Below are 10,724 nucleotides of genomic sequence, written 5' to 3'. Positions count from 1 at the left end.
GGCTGCCCCGTGGGCATGTGGTGAGGGCCCATGTGGCCGGAGCTAGTGGGCACAGCGGGCTTGTCGGCCTCAGCATCTTCTGGGCTGGGAGCAGGGAGAGCTGCAGCCTCTGAGTGAAGGGCTAGCGATGACGTCACCTGGCGATGACATATGAAATCTATGACCTCCCCCCAAGACACAGTCAGGCCCCAGGTCCAAACACAACCCAAATGCTTTTATGTTTAATGGCCTGCCTCCAGGGCCCACAGCCTTATTACAGACCTTAACTAGGCCAAGGGCCCGGCTTGCCAGCCTCTGGCTCAGTTCAGCACTCTGCAAGAAGGTAACCCACAGCAGGACTGGCTGATGGGGCCCTGGCTTGGGGAGGGCCAAGGTCCTTAGTCGACATCTTCGGAGACCTCCCAGGACTGAGCTGTCACTCAGCCTGTCCCTTTTTTAGTCCCTGAGTCCCTGCAGCTGCTTGGCTTCCGGCAAACACACAACTTTCCTGGGAAAATGCACCAGGTTGGGGCGGCACCTCAGGGAAGTCACTGGTGTCAATTCAGCACAGGCCGGGGTCTCCCAGGGGTGAAAGCAGCAGGCCCAGGACAAGGATGCCAGCCCCAGGCTATATCCCTGCACCCCCTGTAGTAGGGGATGGGAGGGGAAGGCTCCCTCAGGGAGTTCCAGACTCAGGAGTTAGGGCCCAACCCCAAATGCTGGGGCTGTATGTAGCCCTAGGCTTTCCTGGGAAATGACTCTAGAAAGTGTGTGAGCCATATACACTGGACAACATACCACTCTCTAAGATGACCAAGTCCTATGACACATCAAGACTTTCTAGAGGAAGGTTCTGCGGGCCTCAGCCTCCTATTCCAGGCCCTGGCTGAGATCTAGGCTCCTGTCCTGGGCAGGAAGCAGAGAGCAAACCGTGATGGGTGTGTGTCAGGCATCACCCCACAACACCCCTGTGAGGTAGGCTGTGTTGTCCTATCTTACAAATGGGGAACTGAGGGCGCAAGAGAGGAAGTGGTCCGCCCATTTACACAGCAAGGAACAGGAGCCAGGATTCAAGCCCAAGTCTGTCGGGCTCCAAAGCCCACACGTTTTCTCTAAGGAAGAAATAGGAAGTAGTCCTTTCTGATAAAGGCCCTCAAGTTAAAAGTTCAGGGACTCTCAGCCCAGCCTGGGGTGGGGGGCGGGGGCAGGGTAAGAGCTGGAGAAACCCCAAGGCCATGCCCACTCCTGGCCTTCAGCAGCTGGACCGGCAGAAGCGGGGCACAGAGAGTGATCCCCAGATCTCCAAACAGCAGAGGCGACCAAGGCTACAGCTGATGGCTCTGGCTGCCCAACAACTGTGGGCGGGGCGCGGTCCGGTCAGGTCCTGAGGCCTTGTGGCCCCAAGTGGGCAGAGCCAGGCCATTGAGCCAGGCGGATTCGAGCAGGCTGCGGAAGCGCGCCCTCATCGCGGGGCCGGGCGAGCTGGCACCAGCAGCAGGGGTGGGTGAGGCACCTCGGGACCCTTCTCCAGCAGTTGCCTCTGCTTTCTCCAGGCCAGGGGTTGGTGGCTTCCTCCCCGGCTTTTTGGCTTTGGGGGCAGACAACTTCCAAGCCAGGTCTAGGCTCTCTGGCTCCTCTCTGGCCACGGTGGGCTCTGAGGAGGGCACAGATCCAGCCTCAGTGTCAAAGTCACCTGGAAAATGAACATACCGTCAGGCTGCAGACCCCCAACACCCTCAAGTCCCATCTCTAGGCCTCCAAAGCCATCTAGACCAGTGGCTCTACTGTCCCAGGTCAGGGCGGCCCTGGCAGGGTCACAGACATCATGACCCTTCCCAGCATGTGCACACTGGCCAGACTGTCATGCCCGTCAAGCCAAAAGGGTGTGCTTCTCCCCAGGTGATACCAGCACTCTATCTAATGAGGGCACCCCCCCCCAGGAACCCTTTGGGTGCAAGGACAAGAGGAAAGGGGCTCAACAGGCCAGAAACCATTGGTCTGATCCAAAGGCTCACTGAACAGGTGGGGAAACTGAGGCACAGAGGGAGAGGACCCTGCCACATATAAGGGTGCCATCATTCTTCTGCCACATCACCCCCAGAACCGGAACAAGAGCCAGGCAGGGACTGCCCAGAGAGCAGTGCCTGGAGGGAGGGAGTGGAGGAAGAGGTGGAGGGAATGGGAGGCGGCTTCTGACGAAGAGCACACCTACTGGGAAGCGAGGCTGCCAGGGGAGCACTGTCTAAGGACACCACTGAGGAGTGGCCCCATAAGGATACGGGAGGGAATGGGGACGGGGGCACCAAAATGCAGCCAGTGGTAGGAAGCTGGGCCCCAGACTCTTGTAGGCTTGGTCAGAACAGGAGGGGTCTGTGACGTGCCTGTGACCCACTGTCCGGAGGACCTGTCCCTCTCTGGGCCCCAGAGAGCCCAAATGTATAGAGAGAAGACTGGCTGGGGGGCTTGTGAGTGAGGCATGACACCCACCTTCACTCTTTCTCACCCAGGAATAGAAGGCTTGTACTTGCATTTTCTTTGCACCCCATTAGGGCAAATGCCCCAACTTTGTAAGTGCTCAGCAATGCTCATCACCCACACACCAAACTCCACATCAGCACCTCGCTGCCTCAGGCCCCCTCTCCATCCCGATATGGAGTCTGGACCAGGTAAATGCCCAGGGCAAGGCTGCCAGGATCGGGAGGGGACAAGAAAGAGTTTCTGTGGAGACACAACCAGAGGATGTAAGGCAGGGGGACTACAGAGCGGGCCTCTGGCCTCAGTGCCAGATGTCCTGAAGTAGGACAGGCAACGACAGACACCACTTGACACCATCACCAAAGCCGCGGCTGAAGAATGATCCTGATGGTACCCGCCGTGAGGCACTACAGCCACTCCCAAGAGCAAGGTCCAGCTACCTGAACTGATGCAGAAGATGCTCTCGGACACAAAGACAGCACATTGGGGAACTCTGTGCACAGGTTATTTGGTAGGGAAAAGCAAACCACAAAATGATGCTCTGACTTGCAGGCAATTTCTGTGTGTGTAAATATCTGGGAGGACTGGGGAATTACACATTTAGAAGTGTTCAGGGAGGGAGGGTGGGACCCCTCCCAGGTTTGGGATATGAGGTGCTGGATGAGTGCAGTGCTGCTCACTGAGACAGGAAAGACAGGGGTGGGAAGTGAGCTCAGGGGAAAGGTCAGGAGAGTGGTTTGGGAGGAGTTAAGGGTTGAAGAGACCCCAGGTGCAGAAGCCCAGCATGCAGTCAGGTATTTGGGGCTTGAGCTCAGAAGAGGGGAGGTGGGGCGGGACAGACACAGGGGGAGATGACCTCAGACAGGCACAACGGAGGATGAGGGGGGAACCTGGGAGGGTGCTGCGCCAGGGAAGGCCAAGTTTTCCTGGGGACAGAGCAGTTGGCATGTTCAGAGACTCACAAAGGAGGCTGTGCAGGCGTTCATTAATGCTGGGGGTGAAGAGGGATGGGGGCGTCCACAGAGCCTACCCTGGAAGGCCAGCCCCCTCCCCAGGCACGAGCTCTTTCCAGAAGCCCGGGAATCCCTCAGCCCCTGGCTGTGACCATTCACACAGCCCACACACCTGTCACTCGCTCACACAGCTCCGGTGGCTACTGGGGCTGCCCCATGCTCACCCAGCTGGCGGCGTACACAGTCTCGCCACTGAAGGCCCAGCAGGTCAGGGTAGATATCGGGCAGCTGGCGCAGCGCCAGCAGCTTCAGCATGCGCGACGTGCAGCCGTGCAGGGCGCGCTCCCGCAGGGCCCGCTCCTCCGACAGCGTGGTGGGCCGCAGCTCCACGCGATGCTCCAGCAGCACATGGTCCACAGAAGCGGGTGGCAGCCGCGGGAAGAGCCGCTCCTTCACCAGGTGGATGGGTACGAAGATGGCCCCGGCCCGCACCACGTGGGGGAAGGGGCACTGCTGCGTGCACACGAAGCTCTGCAGCTGGGACAGCAGCTTGCTCAGCAGCCCCTGCACACCCTGGCAGTCCTGCCACGCCGCCCGGCCCCAAGGCCCAGACATCTCAAGCCACTCACGCAGTTTTTCCGGCGGGGAGTGGGCCACTGAGCCCGAGATGGCGTCACACAGGGAGGCATGCAGTCCTGCAAAGTGTTGCTCTGGGGAGTCTGCTGTGGCAGGAGTAGAAGCTGGAGCGGGACCTACAACTGGAGCTGGAGCCGGAGCCGGAGGTGGAGCTGGAGCTGGAGCCAGAGCCAGAGCCAGAGCCGGAGCCGGAGCCGGTGCCGGTGCAGGCGATGGAGCCAGAGCAGAGGCCGAGGCGGGGGAGGTCATGGCTACAGCTGGAGGGCTGGGCAGCGCCAGGTTGAAGCAGGCCACGGGCAAGGGCTGGGTGAGAATCTGTAGTCCAGCAGGCACAGGTGTGGGGGTGGGTGCAGGCTGGGCAGGGGCTGAGGTGGGCACAGCTGGGACCACGGCTGGAACCACAGTTGCAGGCAAGGGTGCTGGCCGGAGGATCTTGAATTTTCGGAACATGAAGGCCACAGAGCTGTGGAAATTGGTCCTTGGGGTCACCTCTGTGGTCACTGGCACCCCAGGCAGGTCTGGTGCCTCTGTGACTACCTTTTTCAGGACTTGCCGATCTGAGACTGTGTCTCCCACACCTGGCATGTCGGAGACTGTGTTTCCCATGCCTGGCACATCCACAGCTGCGGTGGGCTTGGCATGCCCTGCGGGATGAGGGACCTTGGTAGGGGGGGCCTCTGCCGCGGTCTTCTTCACGCTCAAGTCCAGTGCCACCTCCTCCTTAAGTGAGGCATGCACACTCGAGGGGGCTTCCTGGCCAGGCAGAGATCCCCTGCAGTCTTTGTCATGGCTCTCACTGGGGGCTGGGGCCGGGTCTGGCTCAGCTGTGGCCTCAGGCGCCTGCACGTCCAGGTAGTCATGGTAGGGGGCCAGGCTGAAGACATTGTCAATAATAGGCATGGGTGGGGAGTTGGGTGCCAGTGTGCCCTCGTTCTGCGGAAGAGACTGGCGCTCCTGGGCACAGGGTGGGAGTGCCGGTGGGGTGCGTGGAACTGGACTATCTCCAATAATGATGGGTGTCCCAGGGTGCTCATCGAGCTGGGGCTGGAGCTGCTCTCTCCTGCAGCTGGGCAGCCACATCTTCTCCTCAGCTTCCTGCACTGGCTTCTCTGCAGGCCTTGCAGGCTCTAAGCATGGCTGGCTGGCAGGCAGAGGCTGGCATGCCCGCTGGAAGGCACCGGGCTGTGGCACAGCCTGCACACTGTTCTGGGAAGGTGGCGTCCCTCCGAGCCCTGGGGATGCTCCATAGAGAGAGAGGTCATCCCGGGCGTAAGGAAAGCCCAGCGTCTGGGGGGCAAAGTCCACTGGGCAGCGTGGGGCAAGAGGTGGCTCCAGCTTGAGGTCTGGCGAGGGTGCTGGGAGGGGGGCAGAGGGGTAGGAATAAGTATCCAACCCCACTGGGGGCATATAGGGTGTCTGAGCTGCTTGCTGCCTCAGGTACGGGCTGCTTAGCCCACCAGCTGGGTACCCGGCCCCCTTGTGGGCTCTCAGAGGCTGTGGTGGAAGCGTTGAGCCATAGCTGCCCTGCTTCTCTGGGCGGCGACAGGCTGGAGGGCAAGGGAGGGCCGGTGCGGGATGGGGCAGCGGATAGTGGGTGGGCACTGCATCCTGACAGGCTGGTCCCAGAGGTTGGGCCAGCTGGGTCCAAGGACTGGGGGGTCCCTCGGACAATGCCTGCTTGGGGTCCCCAGAGTAAGGACCTGCATACTTGGAGGCCAGGAAGCCCGTGCTGTGGATGGTCCGATACTTCTCCAAGAATGCCTGGCACGGGGAGAAGCTCACCGAGGAGTCTTTGCCAGATGTCCCAGCTGGCACCCCACGCAAGAAGGTGCCATCCAGGGACTGGCCCTTGCCAGGAGCTGGGGGCAGAGAACAAGATGGGTCGGCGGGGGGTAACAGGGATCCAGTCACCAGCGTCCAATCAACATCCAGAGGCCTCTTTGCTGCCCCTTCCCCCAGGCAGGTTGAGAGCCCATAACACAGAGGGTTGCGGTAGACAGGTTTGGGTGCCGCCAGTGGTGGGCCTGGGTAGGAGTGAGCCTGGGGACCGAAGGGTAGGAGCTCAACGGGGCCGGATTCCTGTACTTTCTCGGAGCTTTCTGTGGGTGGGCGGTAGAGCAGGCAGCTGGTCAGAAGGTTGTCTGCCCGAAGTGGGGGTCCTGCCATGCTGGTGGGGTACAAGGGTGGGTATGGGGTCCAGGATGCCAACCGCTCAGACCCTGTCTTCGGAGGACCCCCCATGGGGCAGGAGAAGTAGGCACCCTTGTAGCTGCAGGGGTCCTGGTTACCAGCAGAGGGGGGCAGGCTGTGCCCGGGCCCAGAGTCTGCCTCTAGGCGGGGCAGCTTGCCATACATCACAGGCCCCAGGGCCCCCAGTGGCCGCTTCTCTGCCATCACTGTGAAGGCTTCAAGCCCTCCAGGGCCCCAGCTACTCAACTGCTGACCTGGGAGAGAGAGGGAGAGGCAGGGGCTGTCAGAAAAACAGGTTACAGGCAAGCAACAGAAGGCTGTTGCTCTTACTGGCTCGTTGCCATGCCCAAGAACTTGGCACTTAGTAAATGCTCAATAAAGACTGTATGGATGAATGAATGAAGGCATGAGCCAACTTTATTTTGTAAGCTGCAGAATCCTTTGTTTAATGAATTCTTGTACAGAAGCCCTAACATACCCCCGCCCCCACTCCAGGAGCCCCTTCTGTCCAGCTTTCCTCCACATGACTCCCAAGACCCCTTCCACAATTTCAGACTTTGTATAAAACAGTCTGAGGATCGCTTCGCTTGGCTACTCCTCCTGCCCACACCTCCACCCATTTACAGATGAGGAGACCCATTCATCCCAAAGTCACTGATGAAAGAGATGGAGGAGAGGCAGGCTTCCTCTCACTACAAGCTCTTATTCCAAGATGCCATAGTGATCTCTAGATGCCTACAGCAGCCAAGACGTGGAATCAGGCACTGTCTACAAATTCAGATTTCCTGTGATACTCTAGATCTCACTTTCTGACCTGCCAGTCTCATCGAAAATAGCAGAGCCAGGCCTGGAACCCAGGTCCCTAGGCCCAGGAGGACAGATACTGGGCTTGGTTTTAGAGGGCAGTACCCCAGTGCAACCCTTTGTATAAGCCCCACCCTGCACCCTAGACCCACCCCAGACCCACCCCCAGGAGGAGAGCAAAGGCTGTCCAGCAGATGGTGCTGTGGCGCCAACAGGAAGCTCCCAAAAGGGGAGGGGAGGAGAACCTGTGCCCATCCCAGCCCCTAAACTGCAGCTATTCCAAGAACATGGGGGCAGCATAGGACCATGGAGCAGGTGGGGAGGCGAGAGGATGTGAATATGCAGGGAAGGAGCTTCCAGGGGTCACAAAGTGCTAGTTGGCAACGACCCCCATTGTATTGATGGAAAAACTGAGTACCAGAGAAAGACTAAGGTCCTCAAGCAAGGCCAAGCCAGGATTGGGACCTAGGCTCAGAGAGGTCAAGTGTGGCTTTCCTCAAGGCAGCAGGCACCCAATGGCCCAGGAGGGGGTCGTCTGAGGCCAGTCTACTAGGACCACATTGACCTGCTTCTACCTCCCCCAGTGCCCTGTTCCCCGAAACCCTCAGGTGGCTTAGAAAGGATGAATCAGCTCAATCTTGCTATCATTAGGCCAAGGGACAGGTGTCACAAGTTTCTATCACCAAGCCAAGACCAGCCCCCCCTCTCAGTCTTCCTTCCGGCTGGTGGCCAACGACACCCACGTGCTCAGAGACCAGCAAGTTTTGAGGACAGAAAAAGCCAAGGGTAATATGGGGGCCAATGCCTACCCTCATCCCAGCCTAAGTGCACCAAGGAAGCCAGACACGACTCAGAAAGAAAGCTGTCTCATCTCCGGGCCAGAATCCAACACCTCAGGCCAGCCTGGAGAAGTGGATGCTCCGAGAAGGCAGGAAGGAGCACCAGAGCAACAATACCGATAGCAGCGCCCTATGACAGGGCCCTGCACCCCAAGGGGAAAGCCCCCACCCTGCTGCACAGCAACTTTGCAAGAAGGGGTTGTATGGTTTGGGGAGTGCTGAGCCCCCCTGCCCTTGGGGAGCTCTGGGTTAATAAGTGCTAGCTCTAGTCTCACCTCCCCCATACACTCCTTGGGGGCCTTCTCCATACCCACCCCCGGCCCCAAGAGCCCTTCTCTCCTAGGTTCTGCCCATTGTGTGCCCTTGACCCTGGAGACTTCCTGAGACACCCCCCCCCCGGGACTTAGCCCAATAAAGATAAGGCCACTTGGGACCCCCAAGAGTCTTTGGGGGAGAGATGGGGGCTCCAGGGAGCCAGCAGAGGACTATGAAGGGTATGGGGGTAACATTACCTCCGGCTCTTAGGAGATGGGGAGAGCCCAATATTTTACACACTCCCTCAAGCGAGGCCCTCTCCACTCTAAACGGTAGCCAAAATGTAGGTGCCTCCTTCCCTCACACACACGCAGCAAGAGGCAAGCAATTGTTCGGAGAAGGGCGGGACCCCAGGAGGCAGAGTCACATCACCCTTTGGGCCACCGAGCTGCTTGCTGGCTGAGGTTGCGGCTGGGCTGGGAGGACCAACCTCAAGCAGCGCCCAGGACAAGAGCCCACCACCGCTGTGCCATCCCTGCCCTACGCAGCAGGGGGAGCAAACAGCTCCGTGGCTCAATTCCCTCTTCCAACGCCTAAGGGGTCTCCGGATGGACGCTGGGCAAGACCAGGAAGAAGAGAGCGATCCTGCCCAGCTGTGGCCAGCGCTTGGACTCTCTGAGAGGGCTGAATCGGCTCCCCTTCCCGTGTTCTCACACCTCCCCCAGCTGAGGCTCAGGGCCCTGCCCACGCTACAACCGCATCTAGGGGCAGCCCAGGCTCTCGTGGTGGGGGAAGGGTCGCGGGATCGGCTCCACCCCCTTTCCCCTACCTGCCTGGCCCATAACTCCGGTGCCTGGGGCCCTCAGCCGACCTAGCTTTGGGGCTGCCGCCACACCCGACCCCAGCGGCTTCCGGGTGTCCCCATGCCATGCCCTGCCCTGCGGCGCTGGGGCGCACGTGCACCCCAGCAGGCCGATATACAGGCCGCCGCCACCCATGCAAACCCGTGCCTGCAAGTATGTGCCTGGCCCATATCTGCACACACGCCCCTCCAGAACTGCGTTCTCCCCTCGTTCGGGCCCCCGCGCACCCAGCCCCACGGACCGACACCCAAAGACTGGCGGGAGAGCGGGGGCAGGGCGGCGGGGGCGGGGGGCGGCCCGGCAGCAGAGTCCGGGCAGCCACCGCCTCGGGGCGATCCCGCCAGCCTGGGCTGCGGCCAGAGGGTGAGTCAAGCCGTAGCGAGGAAACCGCAGGGCCGTCCCGTCCCAGTAGGGCGCGTCCAGGGCCCCGCGGCGCCTCAGTGCCAGACGCCCCCCAGGCCAGCCCCCGCCGCCCCCTCATCTCCGCCCGAGCAGTCCACGTGAGCCGGGCCCCGCGGGAGGCCCGAGGGCTTAGCCTGAGCTCCTCTTCGCCAGCCCCACGCCGGAGGATCGGGCGCCGGGGCCCCGCCGGGGCTCCAGAGAGCTACCAGGCCCCGGGGGCCTCAAAGTCCGGGGAAAGTTGGGGCAGCGGCGCTACCCCTGCCCCGCAGCCCGCCAGCCGGGGGTCCGCGGCAGCCAGGAGCCACGCCACCTCAGCCCAGGCCCAGAGCGCTCCATCCCCGGGCCGGCCGGCAGGGGCGCCCTGGGGCAGCGCCACCCGCCCCTTCCCCACGCGCCGCCCGCAAACTCGGCCCAAGTTTCCGCGCCCGCCGAGTGGGCGAGCTCCTACCTGCAGCGCACCGGGGTTCCCGCTGCTGCTGCCCGGGGCCGCGGCCGCATCCTCCAGCGCCGCCGAGGCCGCGGGTCCTTGTCCTGCCGGGCCCTGCACGGGAAGTCGCGGTGAGCACCGAGCCCGGAGCCACCCTCCTCGCTGCCTTTCGCGCCGCCGCCGGGCGCCGTCTGCGGTCCCAGGCGGGGCGGGCTGGGGGCGGAGCGGGGGCGGGGCGGCCCGCGCGGTTGGGGCAGAGCCCGGCCGCGCCTCTGGGAGCTTGCGCTCCCCTGAGCCCCGGGGTGCGAAAGGCCTGCCTCTGCCAGCCCTCTGGGGACCGGGCCGCGGGCGCTGTGCACAGTCTGTACCCACCGCACTCTGCGAACCATCGCCTGGCGCGCCCATCCCACGCCTTCATTCAGTTACTCCGTTAGATCATTCATTCATTGTCATTTTCTAGCTATGCGGCCTTGCGCCTGCCACTTGACCTCATGATCTTTAGTTTCCTTATTTTAGTAAAACTGGGATTATATCATAGTGGTTGTGTCGTAAGGCTTAAAAGAGTTTGTATTAAAATATCTGGCTCTCAAAAATATAAAATAGGGCTTCCCTGGTGGCACAGTGGTTAAGAATCCGCCTGCCAATTCAGGGGACACGGGTTCGAGCCCTGGGCCCGGAAGATCCCGCATGTCACGGAGCAACTAAGCCCGTGTGCCACAACTACTGAGCCTGTGTTCTAGAGCCCGTGAGCCACGACTACTGAGCCCACGTGCCACAACTCCTGAAGCCTGCATGCTTAGAGCCCGTGCTCTGCAACAAAAGAAGCCACTGCAAGGAGATGCCCATGCACTGCAACGAAGAGTAGCCCCCACTCGCTGCAACTAGAGAAAGCCCGTGCGCA

General features: G+C 61.2%; 1 protein-coding gene across 2 annotated transcripts; it reads right to left on the bottom strand.

Moving 5' to 3' along the window:
- Positions 1-205: 205 nt before the first annotated feature.
- On the bottom strand, positions 206-9,926 carry LOC308613649 (uncharacterized protein C15orf39). 2 transcript variants are annotated; one of them, XM_081227444.1, is made up of 3 exons: positions 9,845-9,926; positions 3,632-6,487; positions 206-1,672 (listed from the first exon to the last, which is right to left on the bottom strand). In XM_081227444.1, exons 2-3 carry the CDS (start codon positions 6,435-6,437, stop codon positions 1,305-1,307), a joined length of 3,174 nt encoding a protein of 1,057 aa, XP_081083570.1. In that variant the 5' UTR covers positions 6,438-6,487; positions 9,845-9,926; the 3' UTR covers positions 206-1,304. The 2 variants fall into 2 exon arrangements, with proteins under 2 accessions (XP_081083570.1, XP_081083571.1); XM_081227445.1 differs by having other exon boundaries at positions 1,584-1,672; positions 3,580-6,487.
- Positions 9,927-10,724: the final 798 nt, after the last annotated feature.

The sequence above is a fragment of the Mesoplodon bidens genome (assembly GCF_964165515.1).
Source record: "Mesoplodon bidens genome assembly, chromosome: 3".
Taxonomy (NCBI): Eukaryota; Metazoa; Chordata; class Mammalia; order Artiodactyla; family Ziphiidae; genus Mesoplodon; species Mesoplodon bidens.
This window is presented reverse-complemented; position numbering and strand designations above follow the sequence as displayed.

Bases quoted from the DNA above. Each gene is read 5' to 3' on its own strand.
- LOC308613649 (XM_081227444.1), bottom strand. From the start codon at position 6,437: ATGGCAGAGAAGCGGCCACTGGGGGCCCTGGGGCCTGTGATGTATGGC. The intron at 1,673-3,631 runs GTGAGCATGGGG...TTCATTTTCCAG, and splicing joins CTGTGTACGCCGCCAGCTGG to GTGACTTTGACACTGAGGCT.